This window comes from Mauremys mutica, chromosome 1 (assembly GCF_020497125.1).
Source record: "Mauremys mutica isolate MM-2020 ecotype Southern chromosome 1, ASM2049712v1, whole genome shotgun sequence".
NCBI lineage: Eukaryota > Metazoa > Chordata > Testudines > Geoemydidae > Mauremys > Mauremys mutica.
This window is the reverse complement of record NC_059072.1, coordinates 66,541,013-66,567,538: the sequence shown is the minus strand read 5'-3', so window position 1 is coordinate 66,567,538 and position 26,526 is coordinate 66,541,013. Positions and strand designations below refer to the sequence as shown.

The 26,526-nt window shown below is 43.3% G+C and overlaps 2 protein-coding genes across 2 annotated transcripts in view; one reads left to right on the top strand and one right to left on the bottom strand.

Moving 5' to 3' along the window:
* The window catches only part of LOC123378463 (cathepsin E-like), a 49,966-nt gene extending 23,471 nt beyond the window's left edge, over window positions 1–26,495 (bottom strand). Inside the window, exons 1-5 of the mRNA XM_045032334.1 lie at window positions 26,492–26,495; window positions 25,721–25,785; window positions 24,264–24,274; window positions 18,425–18,475; window positions 3,244–3,421 (exon numbers count right to left, since the gene is read on the bottom strand). Of these exons, the coding sequence (XP_044888269.1) occupies window positions 3,244–3,421; window positions 18,425–18,475; window positions 24,264–24,274; window positions 25,721–25,785; window positions 26,492–26,495 (309 nt within the window). The remainder of the gene's footprint in view (window positions 1–3,243; window positions 3,422–18,424; window positions 18,476–24,263; window positions 24,275–25,720; window positions 25,786–26,491) is intronic.
* Window positions 13,370–14,233, top strand: LRRC10 (leucine rich repeat containing 10). The gene has a single exon (XM_045002705.1). It carries the CDS (start codon window positions 13,370–13,372, stop codon window positions 14,231–14,233), a length of 864 nt encoding a protein of 287 aa, XP_044858640.1.
* Window positions 26,496–26,526: the final 31 nt, after the last annotated feature.

Below are 26,526 nucleotides of genomic sequence, written 5' to 3'. Positions count from 1 at the left end.
ACTTAAATGGAAGCAAAATCATGCACCAAACTCTTACAAATGATAGGTAAAATCCTGCAATAAATTCCTGAAAAACTCCTATTGAAGGCAACAGGAAGGTCTGGCAGCTTTATACTAATAAGGAATGCAAGATGTAGCCCTACTGATTTTAGAAAGCTCTGAATATTAACCCAACTGGCAATGCAACTATCTCCTCACTGGGGCACACCACTGTATATTTGTATTTGAATGTATTCTAGTCAGTAGTAATTAGTCAGTTAAAACAAGCGGATCAAATTCAGTCTCTGCTTAAGACTCCATCTGATGCACCACACAAAACCTATCAGATGAATATAGAAAATACAGAAGGCTCTTTTGTATAAAAGACAGATGGAGATAATCTGTGAACATGTGAACTCTGAAGTAGCTTATCAACTTTCATGCTCCAAGTGCTTAGTGCCCATATCTGCCTGAGGAATAGCACTGCAGCATTAGGAGACCTATTTTTAGGAATAGGCATTTCTGGCATCCGATGCAGATAGAAAAGCCTATCCAGTGCCAAAATATTCTGTATTGATGCAAATACTTGAATGTTTATTATGAATGTATTAATTGATATTAATGTGCTCAGCACTGAATGGAACATGGTCTCTGCACCAAGAACTTACATTCTAAATTAGACAAGTCAGTAAAACCCGCTGCATGAGTTATGTGTAATAGAATACCTAGATGAGCTAAGTCTACTAAGTCGCTACATGATTTTATTTATTACTGTAACCCTTGTCCTCCACCATTATTGTTTATCACATTTTTGCATCATCTGTAAAATTAGATTGTAAGCTCTTGAGAGCAGGGATCTTATCTTTGTATCCATTTCTGTACAGCACCTAGCGCATTAATAATAATAAATAATATGGTTAAATGGAAAAACCTGCAACATTTTGAGATTAATTAACTAGTGCGTTATTTGTGGGAAGTATGTTATTGCCTGTATGTTTAAAACTGAAAATCCCTTTGTGGCATGATCCATAACTTTCTCTCGATACAATGACAAACACTCAGTCAGAGCTAAGCAAGCCCTTCCAACTACATTACTCAGTGAGCAGATTAAGATTTAAGATTTTTTTCTGTAGTAAACTAAAGTTAGGGTGCGCTGTGGTGAGTCTTATCTAGATTGTCCCCTCGGCTTCTGTTCTTTTAGCTTCCCCCTGAGCATCACCCTTTCCAGTTCACTAGCATTCCCCTCATCAGAACAGGTGGAAGTGGGATCCTACTTTATCCTAACTGGGTCATAGTATTATTTAGTTATTATATGCTACAAAATGAAAAGTGTGCCCATCCCAGGCCCCTTTGGGATCCCTTGCTACTAGATACAGATATAGCATTATGCAAAGCTGGAGAGGCAGACGGATCATAATTCATAAGCAGGGAAGCTTTGTTTAAATTAAAGTAGTCCTCCACTTACAAGTGCAATAGTAAGGATATAAATCATTCTACTAGCACCTGGTTTTCTAGTATTCATATCTTCATAAAATGCTCATCAGTTAAGACTCAGGAAGCAAAACCAGAAATGCTATTGTTTAGGAGTTTTTAATTGTATTGGTGGGTGGAAGAGTGCATGGGATACCACCCACTATATGAAATTCATTTTAGGCCTGTTCAGAGCAGGCACTCGGCATAAGCAGACTAAGCAATTGCTTAAGGCCTCAGCAGCTCAACGGGGCCCCCTATTCACTTGTTATTATGTATTGGGGCGGGGGAAAAATATTCCTGCTTAAGACTCCCAATGGGATAGCACCACCTCTGCGCCTGTTCACCTGGGAGAGAGCTGGATTATAGACAGAATCTGCTCAGCTGTGCTCATAGTCAAATTGCCAGTCGTGGGGAGAGTTTGGAATGGTCAACTCGTGCATTTGCCACTTTGGGAAAAAACTAAATAATTGATCATTTCCATTTTTTTAAATGTCAGATGAGAGAAAAAGATTGAGCAGTTCACAGGGTGGCCTCAGTTCTGCCCATCCCTGTTACGCCCAGGCAGGGCTTTCCTCAAGGTCACCTCCACTTCTACCTCCCCTCAGGCCAGGCCAGGGCCCTGCTCAGGGACACACCTCTTGCTATCTCCCCCCAGGGCAGGGCTCACCTCAGGGCTACTCCGATCACTACCTACACTTCCCTCTGGCTAGAGTGTGAGTGTTGCTGACTGGTTCTAAGTAGAGCTGGTCAAAACACCAGGAAAGGGTTTCACAAACATTTTTCAACTCTTGTTATTGGTTTTATTACCCAGCTCAACTGCTAGTTTAAAATAAAATCTTCTCAACAAAAATTTTCCCAACATTTTCTGTCAAAATTTGAACAGTCAACAAAAATGTTTTCAGAAATTCTAAATTTGAAAAATTCTGGCCAGCTCTAGTTCTAAAGGGAGTTGTTTTTAACCCATCATGCTCTTCTTCCATGTTCACCTCTGGGCCTTTTTTCTTGTAGTCCCCTATCTTGGAACCCCCTCTCATTGACCCAATCTGCCATGCTTCCACCGTCTTGCATATAAACACAATCTCCTCTAAGAAGCCTGTATAACCTAGTCCTCTCCTTTGATAAATGTTAACAAAATAACCAATTAGAAAACCAAACAAAAGTCTGAACCAAGAAACATGGTGTTCACAAGCTCAAATCACTTGTGTAATATAATATCCCTCCCAGCCCCAGTCCCTCAAATCGGAGATCTGTTTAGATGGGAAATTCTTCAGAGCTAAGGCAGGCCTGACATTTTAATCTCTGAAGTGCCTCTTGCACTTTGGGCACAATAAATAATAATAGCAAAAGCTCCATTCATGTTACCTACATGTCTCTAGTAACATAGATTTTTACAAGAATTAATTTGTGACCTAATATGTTCAAACAAGATGAGATTTTGGTTTATTTTGTAACATGTCAAACAAACAGATTTCTGATCAATGTTGCTGGGCCTCCCACGTAGATGTGAGCCCCAGTGAAGTCAGTTGGGGTTTGTGTGACTCATTGCAGTTTCTAAACTAGAGGGAAATTCTAGGTAGGTCCCATGTCTATCCTAATTTTACTTACGTTACTTGATCAGTCTTTTACAAACTTGCAAGCTCACTTATAAGGATGAATCTAGTTTAAACAGATCCACAATTAATCTCAACTTGCAAAACTTTATACAAGAGAATAGAACTAGTGCGCTGAACAAAACCTGCCTCCAGTACAATAAATAACCCTTTAAATTCCATTACACAAGAACATACTCACATTCATGTAATCATATAGCCTTTCTGAAGCAGATCCAGCTTGTAGAAAAATATCTGAAGGGAAACAATGCAGATATCTCCGAGCAAAAATGTCAGGCTGATGATTTTTCCAAAATTCCTCCAGTTCTCCCTTTTCTCGAAGCTGCCTCCTGATGGATTTAAATCGACCTAAAGGGATCCTAAGCAAACAAAATAAATACAAATCATTTTAATTGGACTTCCTTTCTATATCACTCAAATGCCAATGTTTTTTTTAAAATGGCTTTTTCAGTAAGAGAGATCATTCCAGGAAATCAGCTGAGAACAAAATGCACTACAAGGACCATTTTGTGATACTTGAAATGCTTTCTTACCTTTCTATAGCTAAGATGAATGGAATATAAACCAGAACCACTAATAGCACCCTCATGCTTTCAGGTGGGTGGGAATCTATATGACATTCATACACTTAGTACTGTCTTTTATACTTCATTGGACAACAAAGGGCTGTTAGCCAGGTCAATCAATTCCAGGAGGTCAGTGGTTTGGCAGAACCCTCATTAATGTGTCCCAGGGCAAACCATTGCTTTGTGTAAATATTGACATCCACTGAAGATATTAACGCGCATTGAGCAAGGGCATGGTCTATATGAAAAGATACATGTTAACATTATATATAGAGGCAAAATTCAGCCCATGTTGTGGGAGCGCGAGAGAGAGAAAGCAAAACACAAAGCAAGCTAAGGAATTTTCTGGCTACCTCCATGTACAAAGAAGCTGGAAAGTCAGCATAGATGACGGGTATTTCTAAGGTGACTAAGATAGTTAGGTAGGATTTAATAGCCAATAGCTTAGGTTTTGATATGGAGCTTGCTACAGGAGGATCTAACACTTAGGTGTCCAAGTGTGCTGTGACAAGTCACCCCCCTAACAACTGAAGATAAAAGCCCTATCTAAAACTAAGCTATGTGTGCTGTTTATGTGAGAGCTGTATTTCAAATGAAATAAATGGACTGTCATCCAAAAAAAGTCATCAGTCAAAAAAGATGGTGGCATGCAAAGTAATGCGAGAAATACCCTAGGATGTTTTTCCTGTCACATACTGTCAAGGCAGTTTTTAATGGAGATTTTGCTATGGTTTCAACAAGACATTTATAATTTCTCATTTGTAATTTTTTCCTATGACTATCCTGAAGATAGAAGCCCCATCCATGCCCAAGGCCTACGGATGGACCAAATAGGGAAAATGTAAAATGTTGTCATCAGGGCTGCCCGGGGTGGGGCAATTTGCCCCAGGCCCTGGGCTCCGCAGGGGCCCCCACGAGAGTTTTTCGGGGCCCCTGGAGCAGGGTCCTTCACTTGCTCCGGGGGCCCTGGAAAACTCTTGTGGGGCCTGGGCCCCCGGAGCTTCTTCCGCCCTCAAAAATCCCCTCTGCAGATATCCAGTCTTGGGAGATAGTAATAACTGCCCTGGAAGAAGGCCGGGGAGAACTTAAAGTGTGGTTCTATTCTGAAAATATCCTATGTAAAAATGGTACTAACAGATCTGTTCTCTAGGTGAAATCCTAGGTCTAGTAAAGTAAAATTATTATTATTTATATTACCTAGCACCTATGAGCCCAACTCATGCACCAGGACCCAGTGGTACTAGGCACTGAACGAACACAGAGCAAAACAGATAGTCCCTACCCTAAAGAGACAGTGGGAGTTTCACCACTGACTTCAATGAGACAGGATGTCACTCTTGGTGTGTTATCAGTCATATCTGCTAACATCAGCATCTAAAGTTTTTCTGCTTCTTTGTCCATTTAATACTGTGGAGCCAACACAGCCAGTAGGGAATGCAATGAATTCTACTCCTTCTTGCTCAGAACCAACAGAATTGTTTTCTAAGCTCCAGTTACAAGGCAACTGTGCACATCTAGCCCCACTGAAGGTCATCGGTCTGTAGTATTTTTATTACTGATAGTGATTTGCGAGAAGAAAAGAAACCAGCTTGACTTTCAGATCCCAGGTAGAGTTTGCAGGGCTGGCATTGGTGGGGAAAAGGCTTTTTGTTATAAACTGAGCGTACCTGATCTAGAAGAGTCAGATACAATAAGCATGGAGCCCTTTGTTGCCATATTTACAAAGCCACTTTTCAGCCTAGTTTAACTAAAGACCAAAGGAGTGCTCTCCTGAAAGAAGCAACCAATTTGGCTCTAAAGGTGAAAGAATAGTATTGAGTAAAGGTCTGAATAAAGTAGTAAATATGGTAGCTTCACAGATTTCAGATATAGAATGTTTCTGAAGAATCCATCTGAAAGTGCCTTACACCTAGCAGAATGGGCCTTGGGCCTTCTTGTGCACCACCACCAGTTTAGTGATAGCAAGACAACCTCTGAACTCAGACTGATTCTCCTTTGGGCTTATCTCCCAAAACCACAAACACCTTTCAAGATTCATGACATATTTTGCTCTACTCACATCAATACTCTTTTGATGTCCAATTCAGAAAGTCTATCTTTTCTAGCTACATTGGGGGAAACCAGAAAAAAGACTGGATGGTTGATGGATGGGTTAAGATGAAATTCAGAGACCACCTTCAGGAAGAATTTGGAGGGGGAGAGAGAGAGAGAGAGAGCGAGCGAGCGGAAGCACCTTATTTTTATGTAACATCATGAAAGGAAGATCAGCCATAATTGTTTGGCTCCCACTTGCCACAGCTGATGTAATGGCCATTAAGGACATATCTACACACAGGTTTTGTACTGATTTAACTATGTTGGTTTAGAAATAGATATAGTTACACTGGTGCAGCCTCTAGCGTGGATGCAGTTATACCCTTTACATTTAAGGAAAATGACCAGAATAAACTCTGCCATCATCAAGGTGTTTATCTCAATATACCTGCATCTGCACTAGCGGTTTGCATCAATGTAACTATACTTTTTAACAAATATAGTTAAATCAGTACAAAAACTGTGTATAGACCAGACCTAAGGATGTAACTTGGAGAGACAGATGGTAAAGAGAACACTCCCCTGTGTGTTCAAAGAGCAATTCTATGACCTGGTCTACACTAGTCTGTTATTTTGGAACTAGCCGAGTTAATTCGAAAAAAAATAATTCCGGCCATATGACCAAACCGGTTTTTTCAATTTAAAGGGCTCTTTAATCCGATTTCTGTACTCCACCTTGGCAAGTGGAGTAGCGCTTAAATCGAGATCGCAATCCCAGGTTAAAGGTATTGTGGACATAATTCAACGTTATTGGCCTCCCGGAGCTATTCCAGAATGCTCCCTTGTGACCGCTCTGGACAACACTCTCAACTCCGATGCACTAGCCAGGTGGACAGGAAAAGCCCTGGGAACTTTTGAATTTCATTTCCTGTTTGGTCACCATAAGCACAGTCCACCATCACAGGCGACCATACATAGTCAACCATCACAGGAGATCACGCAGTCCCGAATTCGCAGACAAGCTCCAGCATGGGCCGAATGGGAGGTACTGGATCTCATCGCATGTTGGGGAGACGAGTCTGTTATGGCAGAACTACATTCCAAAAAAAGGAACGCTAAAGTCTCCAGGGCCATGACGGAAAGAGGCTACTCCAGGGACACAGAGCAGTGTTGTACAAAAATCAAGGAGCTCAGGCAAGCGTAACAAAAACCCAGGGAGGGGAATGGGCGCTCTGGGTCACAGACCCATACATTCCGCTTCTACCATGAGCTACATGCAATTATGGGGAGTGACGTCACCACTACCCCACCACTGTCAGTGAACACCTGCAAGGGGGGAGTTGCACAGAGCAAGAAGGAAGAGTCATTGGAGGACAAAGAGGAAGAGGAGGAGGAGGACAGAGCACAGGCGGCAAGTGGGGAACCCGTTTTCTCCCCTAGCCAGGAACTATTCTTAACGCTGGAGCCAATAGCCTCCCCCGACTCCTGAGGTGGGATCCCGGACCGTGACCCTGGAGAATGTACTTCTGGTGAGTGAGAGCCTGATTGGAGCCACGCAGTGGGTGCGGGGGGATGTTGTGTGAAGCGATCATTCCAGAGAGCCCACAGGCCCTCCTTTTATATGGCAAACCCACCAGGCATTGCTTGCTGTGGGAAAGGGGGCCCAACAGTTTGAAAGCATTGAAATGAATGTAGAAGAAGCAGAACCCCGCATGCCCCTAGGCTGCCTGCAGCCTGAATTCTGTTGCCCGGCTGTGTGTGGTGGCTTACTCACACCAAAGTGTCCCCTTTGTTCTCTGAAATGTATCTTTTAAAATAGTACCCTCCACTTTTCTCCTCCCGCAGGTGCCAATGTTTCAACGCGGCCCCCATCTACTCTATCCCAGAGGCTGGTCCAGATTAAAAGGCTGAAAAAACCAACTCGGGATGACATGTTCACTGAGCTCATGTAGTCCTCCCGCACTGATAGGGCCCAGCTGAATGCGTGGAGGCAAACAATTGAGGAGTCCCGTAAAGCATTACAGGAACACGAAGAGAGGAGGGACACGCGTGATGAGAGCAGGCAGGACGCTATGGTCAAGCTCATGGGGGAGCAAACTGACATGCTCCGCTGTATGGTGGGTCTAATGCGGGAAAGGCAGCAAGACCACAGACTGCTGCTGCAGCCCCTGTATAATCACCCTCTCTCCTTCCCAAGTTCCATAGCCTCCTCACCCAGACGCCCAAGAACACGAGGAGGGAGGCTACGGGGACCCACACACTCAACCCCAGAGGATCGCCCAAGCAGCAGAAAGCTGGCATATGCAAACTTTTGATTTGGTTTCTGGACTTGTCCTTCCCTCCTCCTCCACCTCCCTAACCCAATGCCCCCCCTCCCCTGGTCTACCTTCGGATTTCTCTCAATGTGTTGTGCATCAAATAATAAAGAACAGTTTTAAAACAATTTTGACTTTATTTCCTTTCATATATATTTAGGGGGCAGGTAACTTCAAGAGAAACAAACACAACTGTCACACCGTACCCTGGCCAGTCATGAAACTGGCTTTCAAAGCTTCTTTGATGTGCAGCGCACCCTGCTGCACTTTTCTAATCACCCTGTTGTCCAGCTGTGCGAAATTGGCCGCCAGGCGAGTTGCCTCAACCTCCCACCCCGCCATAAAACGTCTCCCCCTTAGTCTCACAGATATTGTGGAGCACACAACAAGCAGCAATTGCAATTGGAATATTGGTTGTGCTGAGATCTAACCGAGTCAGTAAACTGCACCAGCGCACTTTCAAATGTCCAAAAGCACATTCTACCACCATTCTGCACTTGCTCAGCCTATAGTTGAACTGCTCCTTGTTACTGTTCAGGGTGCCTGTGTACGGCTTCATGAGCCATTGCATTAAGGGGTAGGCTGGGTCCCCGAGGATAACTATAGGCATTTCAATATCCCCAACAGTAATTTTCTGGTCTGGGAAGTAAGTCCCTTCCTGCAGCTGTTCAAACAGACCAGAGTTCCTGAAGATGCGAGCGTCATGCACTTTTCCCAGCCATCCCACGTTGATGTCAATGAAACATCCCTTGTGATCCACCAGTGCTTGCAGCACCATGGAAAAGTACCCCTTGCAGTTTATGTACTGGCCGCCCCGCTGTGCCAGGGCCAAGATAGGGATATGTATTCCGTCTATTGCCCCGCCGCAGTTAGGGAACCCCAGCGCATTAAAACCATCCACAATGGTCTGCACATTTCCCAAAGTCACTACTCTTGATAGCAGCTGGTCAATGATTGCATTGGCTACTTGCAGCACAGCAGCCCCTACAGTAGATTTGCCCACTCCAAACTGATTCCCGACTGACCGGTAGCTGACAGGTGTTCAAGCTTCCACAGTGCTCTGGCCACTCGCTTCTCAACTGTGAGAACTGCTCTCATTTTGGTGTCTTTGCGCTTCAGGGCAGGGGACAGCAAGTCACAAAGTTCTATGAAAATGGCCCTACGCATCGAAAGTTTCGCAGCCACTGGGAATCATCCCAGACCTGCAACACTATGTGGTCCCACCAGTCTGTGCTTGTTTCCCGGGCCCAGAATCTGCGTTCTACAGCATGAACCTGGCCCAAGGCCACCATGATTTCCCAATCCCCACATGCCGTGCTTCTAGGAACGTCTGTGTCCATGTTCTCATCAGTATAGTAATCGCACAGTCATCGCTTCCTTGCCTGGTTTTGCAGGTACTGCACATACTTCTGGATAATGCGCGAGGGATTTACAACGGTCAAAACTGCAGCAGAGATCTGAGCAGGCTCCATGATTGCCGTGCTATGGCGCCTGCATGGGTAATCCTGGAAAAAGGGCGCGAAATGTAGGAGGCCTGTTTGGTTCAAGATGGCTGATAAAAAGCGGTAAATGGTTTGTCTTCTGTAGCTTTCAAGGAGTTGGGAAGCTCGCTAGAGCTGCAAGAGCAGAGTTTGTGGCAGAAGCTGTGCAGCTCAGTTCACGAAGGCCGAAAAATGGCAGGGAATTGTTTCCTTCTGTAGCTTGCACACAAGCCCAGGACAGACAACATGGAAAAATTAGCTAGTGATGCAAGAGTGGGAGAACAGAGTTTGTGGTGGAAGCTATGCTGCTCGGTTCACGGTAGCCAAAAAAAGGCAGGAAATGGTTAGATAAAAGAGTAGATAGAAAGATGAGAGGACATGCGAAGTGGATTCATAGTACCAGGAGACAGGCACCGTACTGCACCATCTGCTGGAGCTTTCACGGAGGGAGGAGGGAGTGACGGCACACACCCAGAAACACCCGTGAGAATGTTTTTGCCCCATCATGCACTGTGAGCTTAATCCACAATTCCAGTGGGTGGTGGGGACTGCGGGAAAGCTTCCCACAGTGCACTGCTCTGACATTCGATGCTAGTCTCGGTACTGTGGACGCACTCCACTGAATTCACGCGCTTTAGTGGGGACACACAACACCGAATGTATAAAATCATTTCCGAAAATTCGAATAGAATAAGTTCGAATTAATTTCGTACTGTAGACGTACCCCATGAGTATCGTCCATACTACATTTAGGCCTGATCCAATGTCCATTGTATTCAATGGGAATCCTTCCACTGATTTCAGGGGGTGTTGGATTAGGCTCTTAAAATGCCATGAATCTATCTGTCTGTCTATCTAGGTTTGGCCCTGGTCACCATGGTACCTGCCAAGTATTTCAAATTAGAATAAAAAATAGTCTCTCTCTCTCTTCCACCCCATTCCATAGGAAAAATAGCTTGATTAGTTTAGGTAAAGGTAAAGCTAAAGCTAAGTTGAAGAGATGAGTTTGGTATTTATTTTTTAAGTCAGTGGGGTCTAGGGTGATTTTTATCTCATGGGTGATGCATGCTATAGTCTTGGTCCAGCTCCTGTGAAGTTCTGTCTCCTGCGCTCACAAGCACCAGTTGTGGACATTCTCGCATCCTAGTGGGAGATAGTTATTGTGGGAGGTCAGTCACAGAGAAAGAAGTGATTTCTCAGACAGCTAAATCCAATAGTAACCATAACCTCACCAATCTGTATTTCTCATTGTACATTAAGAATTATCCTCTTCCGGACAGTTCCTTTGCTCTTCTCAAATAACTGAAGTCAGATGCCAGCACCACCTTCTGTACAGTGCAGTAATAGAAATATATTCTCATTTGATCTTATTGCTTTTTTAATAAACCTAGGGAAATAACTGAGAATGAAGTCCTGATTTCTTATTTGTGAAACGGAGTTTTCCCACCAAATTCAATCGAACTGGTTGTAGGCACTAACTGCTAAGAGCAGAACACCAGGTGCATGATAACATACCGTATGGTTAACTTTTTTTCTTAATATTTTTATTTTTGTAGGACAGACACACCTGATTATACAAAAACAAAGAACTCAACAGAACCATAACTGACAATGAGCTCAGTTCTGTGATGAGGCCCGAGTGGGTGGACCCATGTAATATGGTGGAGCCCCACTGAAATATCAGGGCCAATAAGACTAACTCTCAAGGTATGAAAAGTGACTTCAATATCTTACATTAGGCATAACAATGTTGGGCATTTCCTGGCTGGCTGAGTATTTGCTAACTTGCCTCCCACCCTCAGCTTCTCTACTCAGTCATTAGCTGCCAAGAAATGCCCTTCCTCATTGTCATTACTGCTTAAATGAATCGGGGCTCTTTATTATATTTCTAATATTCCCTCAAAAGCCCATTCTTCTATTGTTGAGTTGCTTTTTCCCCCCAAATACTCTGATTTCACTAGCGTGTTCCAAACAGACTTTAACTTTGCCAACAAAAGCACAAAATGCAGCAACGAAAGGTCATTCTGACTTTTTTTGATAAGCTATAACAATGATTAAACTATAACCTAGAGTTTTCCTAACATATATTTAGTTAAAAACTAAAAGAAAAAAAAATCTTCCTGAAATATGCTCTAGAACAGGGGCAGGCAAACTTTTTGGCCTGAGGGCTGCATCGGGTTTCAGAAATTGTATGGAGGGTCGGTTAGGGGAGGGGGTCATGGCCGTTCCCCACCTCCTATCTGCCCCCTCTGCCCCATCCAACCCCCCCCCCAGGACCCCTGCCCGATCCACACTCCCCCGTTCCCTGCCCTCCCCCACATCACTGCCCTCTCATTCAAATCCCTGCTACAGACCAACTTCTACTATGCCACATGTACAAGTAACTATAATGGTAACTATAACAACTGTTCAAGGCAGCGACTATGACTACTTCTGTGTGTGTACAGCACCTAACACATTGAAGGTGCTACTGGAAAGAAGTTGTAAACAATTTAAAGAAAATAGCCTCTCTCAATCACAGCTGATGCAGATAAAGAGTCAAACGCTGCCATTTGATGTGTGTACTGAATTCAAACCAAACATCCAACTCTATCTGTTGGAAATGCTCTTTCAAAAATCAAAGTTCTTCTGAACCTCTGATGTGAAGATTTGCAAAAGTGCTGTAGAAAGGATCACCCAAGAGATCAAAGCATCTATATAGCTACCCTCTAAAGACTGGAAGCCCTCTACAAATGAATGGACGCTATGCACCAAAGTTTGCAGACTGAATATCATGGGTGTTGCTGGGAACAGCATCTAAATTAGCAATAACAGTGAAGATACTAGAGTAAAACCTGCCAAGAGTGATCACTCATCGGACTTAGCAAAAGTGGTCGCTTGTAAGATGTGGTCTCTCTTCAAAGGCTTGCGTGGCAGAGAGTGGTGGTTCTGGGGCCTCTGCAAGCAGTCGCTCGTGACAGGTGATCTTTCTTCAGAGGTGGTCTCTAAGGCAGGTTTTACTGTGTATAAATCATTCCATAACTGGCTACATTTAAATGAGAGAAAACATTGCCATTGATTTAATTATAAAGTTGTTTGCCAGACAAAAGGTCAGCTAGACATTGGGAGTCAGTAGCAGGAGGTTAGAAGAATGGAGGAGGTTAACCTTGGCATGTTGTGACGGTGAATGTGTTGTATATGGGATTCAGACAGTATAAGCAAAATGCAATTTAGCGAAAAGGCTGCGCACAGCTAAAAGTCCCAGCAGCTCTAGTCAATGCAGTTAAATTAAGAAAGTAAATACTAAAGCAGCTAAAGAGCACTTTGCCAAGTATTTGTGCTAAATGTCTGAGATAAGTATTGGGTGGCAGGTCACACTGTTAAAATGTGTATTTGGCACTTCACAAAGTAACTCCATAAAAGTGCCACTGGTCTGGAAAGTTAGTTGAGGCTTGACAGGTATTCTAAACAGGAATCATATTACATCTGACATTCCCACTCAGGCTGCTACAAGATTAAATGTTTAGTTTAAATTAAGTTTAAAAATTCACTCTTCAGAAATGTTTACTTTCCTTAGCCAATCCCCAGAGCTGGTACCAGCCGCGCAGACAGTGTGGCTGTATCTACAGGGAGGCAGGGAGCATTTGAGAAACTATTTTTGGTCAAGTGTAGTGCAATTTTAGAACTTTTACAGTCTTCACAGGGAAGATGGCCTCTTTTCTGTGTGTGTGAGAGAGACCTGTTCTCCGAAAGTCAGGCTGTCTGCACTTCCCATCACCAAGCACTCATTCGGTTATCAGCAACATTTCAGAGCTCTTGAGATAAATGACTGTTGCCATGTAAACTGTGTATTATAATGGGAAGAAGGAAATACCAGCAGGACAGTGCACAAAGTAGAAACCAGGGAGAGTTTCTGATGCTCCGGGTTCCACATGGTAGCAGTGATTTTAAATGCAGACAGTTTCAGTATGGGCAACACACTGAGAGCAATCATTGCCTTCATCCCTTCTGATGATTGCCAGAAATACCTCCTGGGAGACCTTGAAGAGATGCCAATTGATAGAATGGTGGATCTCAGCAGCAGGCAGCTGAGGAGATTTCCCTTGCATGTTTGTTCATTCAGGGAGCTCGTCAAGCTGTACTTGAGCGACAATAACCTGCATCAGCTGCCCCCAGAGCTAGAACAGCTGCAGAATCTCCAGATCTTGGCATTAGATTTCAACAACTTCAAAGCGCTGCCCCTGGTGGTGTGCACCCTGAAGCAGCTGTGCATCCTCTACCTGGGCAACAACAAGCTCTGCGACCTGCCCCAGGAGCTCAGTCTCCTGCAGAATCTCAAAACCTTGTGGCTCGAGTCCAACTGCCTGAGCCACCTGCCCGAGGTAGTGTGTGAGCTGAGCCTCCTCAAGACCCTGCACGCCGGCTCCAACGCGCTGCATACGCTGCCCGCCGGGCTGCGGTGCCTGCAGGAGCTGCGCTCCATCTGGCTCTCCGGCAACCTGCTGGCTGACTTCCCCCCGGTGCTGCTGCACATGCCATTCCTGGAGGTGATCGACGTGGATCGCAATGCCATCAGGTCCTTCCCCAGCCTGGCTCACCTCCCCGGCCTCAAGCTGGTGATCTACGACCACAACCCCTGCAGGAACGCGCCCAAGGTGGCCAAGGGGGTGCGCAGAGTGGGGAGGTGGGCAGAGGAGACCCCTGAGCCCAGGAAGCGCTCCGAGCTGGGCAGGGAGGAGGAGACCGATGGCAAGGAACCACCACTTCCCCCTGACAAGCAGCCCCAGCCCTGCTAAGGCTCAGCCAGGAGGCTCTTGCTGGTGCTGCTGTGGGCAGCTGGCAAATCATCACCTGTGCCCTTCTCCTCTGGCGGCGCGGGATTTGCGCACCTCCGGCTGGTTACAGCAAAAGTGCCTTTTAAATAGAGCATTTCTTCACCTCCTGGTACATCCGCTGTTAAATGCACACGACAGTGCTGAGACTGTTCTTCACAACAGTATTTCAGAGGCCTGTTTGATCTCAGTTAGTAGGTGTAGCTATTTAAATAGATGTGCCATCAAATTTCTCCCTCTTATCCCAAAAGCCTCCTAACTTAGGGCTAAAACCCAGCACTCCCTTTGTAGTATGAGCAGGTGAAGAATACTGTATAAAGCCGACTCTTTGAAGTGACTGAATGGATTTGCATCTAGCAAAATCCCTTTTATTCCAAATGCCGCCTAAGGAAGCATGACTGAGTGAGTTTTTCCATCCATTGATCACGCTGGAGCACTCGTAAGTGAACACTAGCTGCTGTACCCCTGATGTAGCCTGTATCAAAAGACGTGTGTCTCATGCAAATGATTAAAGGGATCTCAGCAGCTTGTCAAGACCCCCTCTTCTGCCTGGAAAGAGGGTGTAGCAAATATCATTTGACCGTCCCCAACACACCTAAAATGACTAGACTAAGCCTGAGAGAGAATGAGGTTTTTGTTTTATGTGCCTTTGCCAGCACTTTATGCACATTTCTCCATTCAGTGGGGTGGGTTTTCACACCTGCAAAAGTTGTTGTTTTGTTTTGTCTTTTTAAAGGAAGATCTGATAGTAAAACTACAAAAATTGGCAAGGCGACTTACAGGTGTAATATCTAAATATGGCCCCAGACCTGCAAATACGCCTATGCTTAACTCGAGCTAGCCCCAGCCTTCTGTGGGACTACTCCCCTGCTAATGTTTGCACAGCTCAGGCCTGTACTTCTGCCACCACACTTGGAAATTTACTAAATTGCCCCTTTAATTTAAAAGGCATGTTTTGCGCTAATGTGCCCTGGGTAACGATAACTGACTCAAAATGGGTTGAATTTTATGTCTACTACGTTATACTTGCAGAGACTGTTCTTTTGATTTATAGTATTTTTTTTATACTCAGCACCAAACTTGACATGTTAATGGGGTTTCACTGGACCCAAACAGCTACCTGTCTCTGTCATCTTAATAGAACAATACACAAAAATGACAGTTAATTTTCCATAAAAGGTTTGATTTAGTGACTGTTTAATGTCATTTACATTCTTAAAAGAATATTTGGAAAGTAGAAAATCAGTTAGTCCTTGCTGTCTAATTAAAGTTAAATCTGGATTTGGATCTGGCTAGTACCCACCTAGTGTGCTTCCTATTTATTAAACTAAATGAATCGGAGTTGTACTCAAGTGCCTTTAGCAGAGGGAAACTGTATTGCTCTGGAATTAACTGGATTACTTTTCTCAAAGCCTTTGCCAAATTTTGTTCTGCCAAACAATCATTTCTTTAGTGAAATAAAGGGAATAACATTTGGATTTTATACACGAAGACGCATACCTGCTTCTTGTTTCCATTAGAATTAATGTGACTCTTTCCTGTTTGGTTTGGGGCATCTTTCCTTTGCTACACATATGAAATCTTCTTACTGGGCAAGAAACAGCAACTTTTTTTGTTTTGTGTATCTGTGTAACATTAAAATAAGCCCGGGCTGTACTGATTGTCTACTAGAGCATTCTATCACAGCCCTTTCACTGGTTGCCCTAGGAAGAGCTGCTGAAATATTTTATTCAGCTTTGGGCATCATTGCCCATTTGACATAGTTTAGGTCAGTAGCGTCAGACTTGTGGCCCTTGAGGATGACTGAAAATTGTTTGTGATTTGAAAGTATGTTCCTTAAGCCATAACCCATAATTAAAATAAAGAAAGAAAAATGGAAGGATTTAAAGCAGCCCTATCACAAGGCTACGTTTCTGCCTCCTCTTGCCACTCCCCTTGCACTTTTTGAACAATACAGGATTGCAACTGTCTCTCACCATTCTGGTTGTTTGGTGCTGCGATTGATAGAGTTGGACATTCACAAGAGCTAGTTATGGCATTAGATCCTTAACCATGTTTCTGACCCCCATCCTAAATGACCACGATCATTGCATGTACAAATAGCTGCAGTGAGGCGCATTGGTGACATTGATCATTACTGCAAACAATCACCCGCCACTGCTGGTGAAAGTCATGTCTGTATTTTGACTGATTTAACCTTTTGAAATGCTGTATTGTAAATTGATTGGTGGGTTTAATACAGACATCAGCAAATGGGATTTCAGATAGTCATGTAAAGTTATTAGAGCCACAACCCAATAGTCAGTCACTTATTTTACTATCATCTTTTGATATGCTGCTAAATTCACACAAAGTGAACACATCAGAAGACTGGACTCAAGCCAAGCTTTGCAGCTTCAATAATTACATAAGGGAGTTCTATACTAACCGGTGAGCCATTTTTTTCATATAATAGTCCTTACAAGTAAGAAAGTGCAAGAATGGTTGTAGGCAGTAACAATGGAAACTCTACGAAGTTAATATTCAGTATACATATTAAAAAAATTAATGCACACAGCCTTGCACTTGAGCATTTAGTTTCGACTCCTATAAAATCTACCTAATTTCATAGTGTAGACATACCCTTAGTTTTGGTAGCTTGCAGCTCGGCAGTGAAAATGAAGGTGGCCAGAGGACCACCTTTCAGTACCAGTCTTAAATTTTTATCTCATGGCTACATGCTTAAAACAGAGGTGAGAATTGAGCAGACATTACAGATAAAGCGGGTCAACTATTACAGAAATATATGAGTTTTTAAATGTCACAAGCATTACTTTTCTTTCTAGCTGTAATGGATAATGCCCTACCAGATCTTAACCCTGTGTCACTGCTCCAAGACTGAATATTCTCCATGTAACTGTGTAGGAAAATATCACCTATGGGAGAATAAATATTTATTTAGTAAGCTGTTAGAAGATCTGCAGTGTTTGAAAGCTCAGACAGCTCGCCGTGGAGCTGGAGTAAGGGGCAGAGTACAAATGCAACAGTCAAAAGTGCATGATAAATGCAATTACCACATGAACGCCTCACAGAGTTTACTTACAATATTTGAAAACAATGTATCTGTAACAGTTAGTAAGTAACATAGTTCAGTCTATTTAAACAATTCTAAGATTTTTCCTATTGATCTATCACATCTTTCCAGAGGATGTTGTGTTAGAACTCCAGAGCAATATATACATATCAGAAGACATGTAAATTTTGGCTAAACACTGCTCTGTCTTAAACACCTGTCCCTGAAATGGATAAGACAACACACAAGTCTCTGGGCAAGATTATTTTGAACTGGTTCCAAGGTGTTCTTTTCTAGAGAACATCAACATTTCTGTGTTGTAGCTAGCAAGAATAACTTTTTCAGGCCAAATGTAACCATGTGATGAAGAGCACCACCTCAGAGTTTTCATCGTGAATAACCTTCATAAGAACAAGGAAAATTACAAAACTAGGAACGAGCAACTGAAACGAAAAAAATAAAACCACTTCTAGGAAAGTGTTCAACAAGAATGGCAATGGAAGGGAGGGTCTCTGACATTGCTTCTAGGAAGGTGAAGAGGGCCCAGGGCAGGTACCAAGATATCCCTGAGAGGAGGCCTAAAAATAACAAATAGTTACACTTATTTGTGATGCTATTTGCTCCTGTTCCCAGATTACAGCAGCTTCTGAGCAAACCATTTCCCACCCCCACCCCCTCTTCCTGGGCCAACGGGAAGGCTCCCTTCAGCACTTAGGCAGCAGCAGCTTCTTTTTAAAGGTCACTGCTCTAGTTACTGTAATCTAGTGCCTGCGTTCAGAACTACTAACCAAGTTATCAACCTTAGGCCCCTTCCCTTGCTGTACGAAACACACTTTCAATTTTCCATTTGTCTAGGACACTCGTTTGTGAAGAAAACCTTAAAGACAGAACTGAGAGCAACCACTACAATATTGCCCTTCCTGCATCTAGAACCTGGCCCACAGTCTTGAGACTGGATCAATGGTGCCAATTCAGGGAGACTTTAGTACTACTAAAAGTGCCCATAAATAACTGAGTCTACTTCCTGTCCTAACAAATCATTCTCTTAAATAAAGTATTTAGTTCTGCCTATGACAAAGACAAAAGAAAAAATGGGTACTTACCTGTACAGAAACTGTTGTTCTTCAAGATGTGTTGTGCACAAATACCTTCCACTGTAGGTAAGTGTATGTGCGCCCAGTGCATTCAAGTTGGAGACTTTTGCCAGCAGTACAACTAGGTGGTGCAGGTGCCCCTGCTCTCCTCATGCTGCCAGGTGAGGGAATAAAAGGGGCCACTGCCTCCCTCTCTATTCCTTCGCACCACTATATGTAATGTCTGAAGTACCGGGAAGGTGGGAGTGTCATGGAAAATATCTGCACAGCATATCTTGAAAAACAACAGTTACTGTTCAGATAACCATTTTCTCTCCTTCAAGTGATTGTCCATTCCACTGTAGGTGACTCATCAGCCAGTCTCTTACAGGTGGAGGGACTTTAGATTATCTGAACAGAGACTAACACCAATTTGCCAAAGTTGGTGTGTCACGAGCAGGGATCCTAGTTTTCCGTGATAAAAACAAAATTCTCCATAAAAATCCACATTTTTCTGCAATTAAAATGAAATGTTGAACTTCAGTTTCCCTAGCCACAATATATATAGGTATCAGTTGAACAAAATGTTTTATTGATACAGTGGAACCCCATATATCCGATCTAATTTGGACCAAGGCCAGATTGGATAATCAAAAATTTGGATAATCTGGAGAGTTTCGACCCTGAGAGGTGAGGTTCCCACTGTCAGCCCCAGTTCAGTTAATACAGACAGCCAAATAATGGAGGCTCGGATAAACAGGGTTTTACTGTATATGTTTTTATTTTTTCCACAAAATGTAAAACTAAAGATTCTCTATAAAAATGCAAATTCTGTGTTTTTCCATGGCAAACCGATTTATATTCACCACAGTGATATGATATAATTATGATGCATCTTGTATAAAATATGTCATGTGAGGTGTCAATGGAAAAGTTAGTTTGCTGAATATGAATTATCCTATTTGTAGGAGTCATTTTTGTATCTAGTTATGAAAATTGACTATGCATCTGTATTTCAAATGTGCTTGTTCCTGGGTAACTCCCACAAGTTAGTTTACATCCAATCTAGCCAGGATCTATTCAAGGTAATGGCCCTTGAACAAAAACAATGGGCCATGGGAAAAGCTTAGCCTCACCTTATGAACTTTCCTGTTGGCGCCTCAGCCACTGTATAAGTAATAGCTGCTATAACTCACCAAAGCATGCAAGGGCAGGTGACTAGATCATGGGATACTGGATTCCATCTTGTGCCTGTGTTTTTCCACTAACTGTGATGGGGACTTTGCTTGGGACAATGAAGTTCCCTCCACCTGGAAGAAGCCATAAAAGGGGGAAGTGCCTCAGAACCCTCCACCCATCTAACCCCCCTTGCTCCTTGTTCTGACTGCCCCAACCCCTATCCACACCCCTGCCCCCTGACAGGCTCTCCGGGACTCTCACATCTATCCAACCCCACCGTTCCCCATCCCGACAGCCCCCCCCAGAACCTCCACCCCATCGAACCCCCTTTTCCCTCCACCCCCTTACCATGCTGCTCAGAGCAGCATGTCTGGCAGCTGTGGTGCCCGACCAGAGCCAGCCACACCACTGCGCTGCCCGTCAAGAGCTCATAGCCCTGCCGCCCAGAGCGCTGCTGGCACAGCAAGCTGAGGCTACGGGCTAGGGGAGACAGGAGGGGAGGGGCCAGGGGTTAGCCTCTCTGGCTGGGAGCTCAGGGGCCCAGCAGGATGGTCCTGAGGGCTGGATGTGGCCTGGGGGCCGTAGTTTGCCCACCTCTGTCTTAGACAAAGAATTAAGTTGTAGCCATAGGGTCAAAGAAGGGGGGGCATCTATGAATTTGGAGATGTATAGATTTAAATCCCATAGAGGTACAGGGGCGCAGACAGGATGGTAAACATTGATTAGGCCTTTAAAAAAATAGAGAAATGAGTAGATAAGAGAAAATGGAAAATTCACCTATAGGCAGATGTAGTATTAAAAAAACAAACACCCATCTGAACTCACAGAATTAACTGAAATGCCTAACAATTTCAGTTGTAAAATATAGTCCAGCATGTGAAATCTCCATGTGACGGCTTGAGGAATGCTGGGATTGCAATTAAATCAAAAATCTCTTCTACTTCACTGTGTACATGACCCTAGATGACTCCTTTCTGCTGCTTACCAAGATGGTCTGATCTTGTTGGGAGCACAGTTTTTTGCAAATATTCAAGCAGAGATCATCAATGCCATAAAGTGGAGAGCCCTCAGGTTGGGATGCAGAGACTTCCCTTGATTCTGGTACAGAAGGTCTTTGACTAGCAGTAAAGTTATGGGCGACTGGATGGAAAGCTGATGGAGGTCCATGAACAGGTACTATCTTGGCCCCACCAGTACAGTAAGGATTAATCGTGATTGGCCTTGTTTCAGCTTCTTGATCTTCCTCACAATGAGAAGAACTGGAGAAATGAATATTGGAGATGACTGGACAATGGAAGAAGAAAGGCACCTGTGATGGAATGTGGGCTGCAGCCTGCCCTGGAGTAAAATCTCATGCACTTGTTGTTCAGGTTGATCGTGAACAAAGCTAATACTAGGTACCCCCAGCAATGGAAAAATATGGAGAACATCCTTCCTAATTGCCCACTTCTGTTGGTCTATGAAAACCCTGCTGAGGATATCCACATCCATATTTCTCACTCCTAGAAGGTGAAAGACCTTCTGAAAAGTTTGGGACAAATGCACAAATTACATAGGATAACAGACTCCTGGCACAGTTGAGGTGATCCTGCACTTCCCTCTTTGTTCGGGTAAAGCATGGTAATGTTGTCTGTAAGAACTTGTAACATCTGGTTCTCAATGGTGGGCAAAATATCTCACAGGCCAGACTAAGAGCTCTAAGCTCCAGTGCATTTATGTGTAGTGAAACTTCCTGAGGTGACCAAAGAGCTTGTCAGGAGTTGGCAGAGATGGGCTTCCGAATCTCTGGTTGATGCATCTGTTACAGAGTCATAATTCTAGGGACAAAAACGGAACTCCTCTGTACACAGAGGATGGATGCAACCACCTGGGGATGCGACCACCAATCGAGAGATGGACGCACTTGTTCAGGTACTCGAATTTGCATTTCCAGAGGGTGCCTGGAAGGATCATACACTAAACGGAACCAGACCTGCAACAGCAAAGGTGAAGTCTGAAGTTACATAGTATGTGCACGAGGTCATATGGCCCAGGAGCTGAAGGCAGGCAGGCATGCGCTGTTGTCATTGGGATGGACTTGAGGCTTTTGGAAAGAAATGCTATAGGCTGATACCTCACCTTAGAAGATAAGCCATGGCTGTTCTGACATCATGGTCTGCTCCTATGAAAGTTATGCACCATGTTGGTTATAACTGTGATTTGTCCAAATTTAATTTCAGGCCTAGATGGGAAAACATTGGTCTGATTACCAGAATGCTATTTTGGACCTAGTTGCTTGATGACATCATCCAGGTAAGAAAATATTTGAACGCCCAATGAGCAGAGGTTGATCGGTTGCTACCATGCTACCACTGCCATGCACTTTGTGAAGACCCTCAGGCTGATGATAGACCAAAGGGATGCACAGTGTACTGGTAATGGGTGGTGCCTACTACAAATCTCTGTGGCAGGGATGTATCCTCACATGGAAGTATGCATCATGTAAACTGAGGGCAACAACCAATCTTCCAGGAAGCGATAATAGAAGCGAGGGTGACCATTTTGAGCTTGACTTTCTTGATGTAATGGTTCAGCTTTTTTAGATCTAGAATGGGACGGAGGCTACCAGATTTCTTTGGGCCAGGAAGTACCAGGAATAAAAGCCTTCTCCTCAATGTTGTTAAGGAATTTCTTCTATCGCCTGCAGTTCTATAGGAGACCATAGTTCTTGGAGTAATATGGTATTATGAGAGGGGTCCCTGTCTGACAACGGACGAGGAAGGTGGGTTGGGAAAGGGGAGGGAGATGAATTAGGTAACTTATCCCTCCTTTACTGTGCTGAATGTCCGATGTGATGTTTTCCCAAACACAGAGAGAGAGGCCTGATCTGAAAGGAGATACCACCAGTACGCTGTCCTCAATTGAAAAGTCAAAATCATTGCTTTGAGGTTGCAGTACTCTGGTGAGAAGGGCCTGCTGCAGCCAAAGACGGCTGGTAATGTCAAGGCAATCCTGACCACCTCTTAGGAGCATACTGAGATCTCTGATGGAAGGAAGATCTGGAGTAATTTTGTGATCAAAACTGTTTCCTTTTCGCAACTGGAGTATAAACTCCTAATTAATGAATTATTGCCCAGGAGTCTGTGTGTCCATATAGCATAGTCTGTTTTGGCAGAAAACAATTTAGATCCCTTAAATTGTAAACCTTCTGTTGTACCATGCAGCAACTTTGAAATACCAGAAGACTACATCCAGGTAGAGTGCTGCATGGAGACTGCAGCGGCCACAGAAAGTGAAGTGTTATCAACGGCATCTATTGCTCCGGAAGAGATGTACAAGCTGCAAGATGACCCACAGAAACCAAAAGCTAGAAACTGTCTTTATATTCTTCTGGCAACTTATCAGCAAAAGTTAATAAGATTTATTTTGACAAAAGCCTGACTGTATTTTGAAAAAAGTGTGAGAATTGGCGGCTCTCATTGGAAGTGTGGCAGTGGAACAAACCTTATGACCATATAAATCCAATCTCAAATTTCTTATCCTTGGGAGTGGCCTTAATTTGGGATTGATGAGATTGCTTATTAGTAGCTGTGACCACTAAGGAGTCAGGAACTGGAAGGGTAATGAAATAGCCAAAATCTTGTTGAGGGACTTGATATCGTCTGCCCGTTTGTTTAGCTGTAAGAGGTATACAGGGGACTGCATGAATCTTCATTGGCTCTAGCAAGTTCTTACTGACAGGAAGGGCAACACTTCCTGGAGAAAGAGTCCGTATGATACCCAGAAGGCTGTGCAGATTCTCCACCTGCACCCCTATAGTAGTCTCCCTCCTCTTGAGGTCCTGGAAAACTCAAATCATTGAGTGGGGTGTCAGCTCTGGATTAACTGCTTTGTTCCATGAAGATGAAGAAATGGAGGGGGAGGGAATATCTAAGTGTTTCCTCCAACAATTCTCCCTCCTCCATGGGATCCAGCACAGCAGGGTGATGTATGGTAGCAGGATGCTGAGAAGACTCATACTAAGAAAGCAGAAGAACTTCCTCCTAGATAGTGAACAACAGAAATCTAGAGTCTCTTGGGACAGCCCAAGACCAGTAAGGCCATGGAGAATATGCTACAGACTGTCATCTAGGGCAGGGGACCCCAAGCTGCAGTCTCTCTGTAGGGAAACCAGTCCTGGTATTTAGGACAGATAGTGGAAGACCTGTAGGGTGATCTGAAAGAAGTCCAAAGATGAAACATAAGTCCCTTCAGAATAGGAATAGTTCTCATTGGGATTCTAGGTGGTCTGGGTATCAGAGACACACAAGACTCCAAATGTCGATGAATTGATTGGCACCGGCATAACCACAGAGCACATTTATGGTGCTGGGTGCACTGACAGCACTGGGAGCATTGTTGAAGTCAGATGTCACAGTGGTGCCTAATGTGTTGATAGTGGAGCAAACACTGGAGTTGGCTGCAGCAAATGAGCATCAGGTAAGGAAAGACAAAGAAGCTCCCTTGCCAACAAGAAGGCACCTCAGGTAAATGTATTGGCACTGATGGTGGCAGTGGAGCCAAGCACCCTTAATCAGCCAAGAGGAAGAAGGACCCGGGATAGGTGAAAATACTGGTCTCAGTGGTCCCAATGGAGATGGAATCAATGGTGCTGCCTCAGAAAGGACTAGTGAGCACCTAGATGTGTGAGGTCTCAAACTGGAGGCCTTACCAGAAGGTTTTCTGGGAGAAAACCAAAACTTACAGGTTTCATTAGTCAGAATATTTGGAACATTTAGAAGCTGACACAGAAGACGAAGCATGCTAGATTTAGAGTTCCCTGTGTCACAATAGGGGCCCAGCTCAGGTGCAAGTCACATTGCCTCTTTCATAAAGTGAATCTTAAGATGACGGTCTGTTTTTTAGTCCTGGTGGGGAAGGAGGTACAAATAGAGCATCCCTCTTTCACCAAGACAGATCAAACTTTTCTTGTGCCTATCTGTGACAGAGAAAACAGCCCAGCATGTGGCACATTGTTTAAAACCTTAGGACTTTTTCCATAGTAAATTCCTCCAGGAAACTGCTCAACTTTAGTAACTATCTGAACTACTAAATACTAACTATACCTATATATACACACACACTAAAGCTATAGAATGCTGGCTAACAGAAGCAAATGCTACATGGAGCTCCCATTGTCTCCACAGGAAGAAAGAAGGAACTGACAAAAGCGGCAAATATGTCCCTTTTATGCCCTGGCCTGAGAGCTAGAGAGCAGGGGCACATGCACCACCTAATGGTACTGCTGGCAAAAGTCTCTGACTTAGTGCACTGTCACAAATACACCCATCTACAGTGTAGTATGTATGCACACAATCACTTGAAGGAGAACAATAAGATTTCTTTTGTGTAAGCACTGTTTACATATACACAACATTGCATTTGCAACACAGTTAACTTCAGATTCTCCTTAATGCCAAGAGCTAAGAACCCCTTCCCACTACAGCTTCCAACAGTGCCAATATTTAAACTAAGATGAAGTTTTAGTCCGAATACATTATATGTAATGAATGTTTAGATAAATGCAGAGTAGTTTACTTCTGCTAGATCAAATTGTCACCTACCAAACAGGATATATAAGAAAGTGAGCTGGAACTCTCAGGCAAAGAATTGCTTATAATTAAAGCAAGGTCTTTGTGCGCAAGCAGAAACATTGCTTATCAATTGAAAAAGACATAGCAAAGGAAATTTAGACAAGCCCTGCTTTACATGGGGGCATGCTTCACATTTATTATCCAATCATAGAAGGAAATGGAATGAGAAGTGGGAGAAATGTTGTGTGCTAGGAATTTTATTAAAATATGCAAGTGTGCTAGTGCCCTCATTTAGAATAGGATTTCAATGTACGCAACAGCACATATCTAAAGGTAATGACGTTCTAAAATTCTAGTGTAAAGAAAACACACTAACACATACTGAACTCTTTAGTATGTGTTAAAGGCAGCAGGTTTTGTCCCCACTAGAATCATTTTAAATGTGCTGTCATCACATCTTTAAATCCTAGTCTAGACAAGGCCAATAAGGGGATCAGATAGAGCATTACTTGAGTTATTTAAATTTGGGAGTGGGGAAACATGGCAAAATATAGCCAAGTATGGAGGGTTTTACCACTCAAAATAAAAGACATACCTCAATGTCTGTGGCGTTCAGGGGGTTGTTAACTGCATTACTAACTGCAAAAACAGTTAATGTATCTTAGGAGAAAGAATACGAAAAAGTTATTCAGACAATCCCACCTTTCAACCGATTAACGTCAGTCTGCTTTTGTCACATGAAGCTGTCTTAATAACTTTATCCATTCACTTGAAGGGCTACATACAAATAATTTAAAAGATAACAGGATTACAGACTTGTGTGATCTCTTCCCCCAATGTTCAGTCATCCCTAATGATAATAATTATATAATTAAATTAGATTACTACACACAATTATGAAAAAAGCAGCAACTCTACTAAATTAGAATCTTTCAGAATAAAAATATAGATTTTATCCAAGAACATCCCAATAGGAGGAGAAATCTTTCTGAAACTTGTCATTGCATTTCCTGCCATGGCATATTGTAAATTTCAGTTCTAACAGAATGATAAAAAAAAGCTTAACAGCAATAGATTTTTTTCAACATCCAAGTTAAACCCAGTCTTCTTTAATTGCCAAAAAACGCAGTGTATAGTCAGTATCTGTTATAAAGCAAAACCCATGGCTGGAAATAATACATACTGTGCAGGCTGAGTTAAGGGGCACAAAAATATCATTTTCAAGCTAAAGTAGTACTGTAACTCTTCCACAGTGAGAGGACAGTCATTTGTATCCACTTCCTTGGTTACAATATTAAATACTTCTCTGCTCCGGATGCTGAGAAAGTCCATTGCAATTCCCTCTATATATCAAGATCACACTTACTCATTCTTTACCAAGAAGAAAACCCACAGATATGA

Excerpts from the sequence above, each read along its gene's own strand:
- LRRC10 (XM_045002705.1), top strand. The coding sequence starts at position 13,370 with ATGGTAGCAGTGATTTTAAATGCAGACAGTTTCAGTATGGGCAACACA.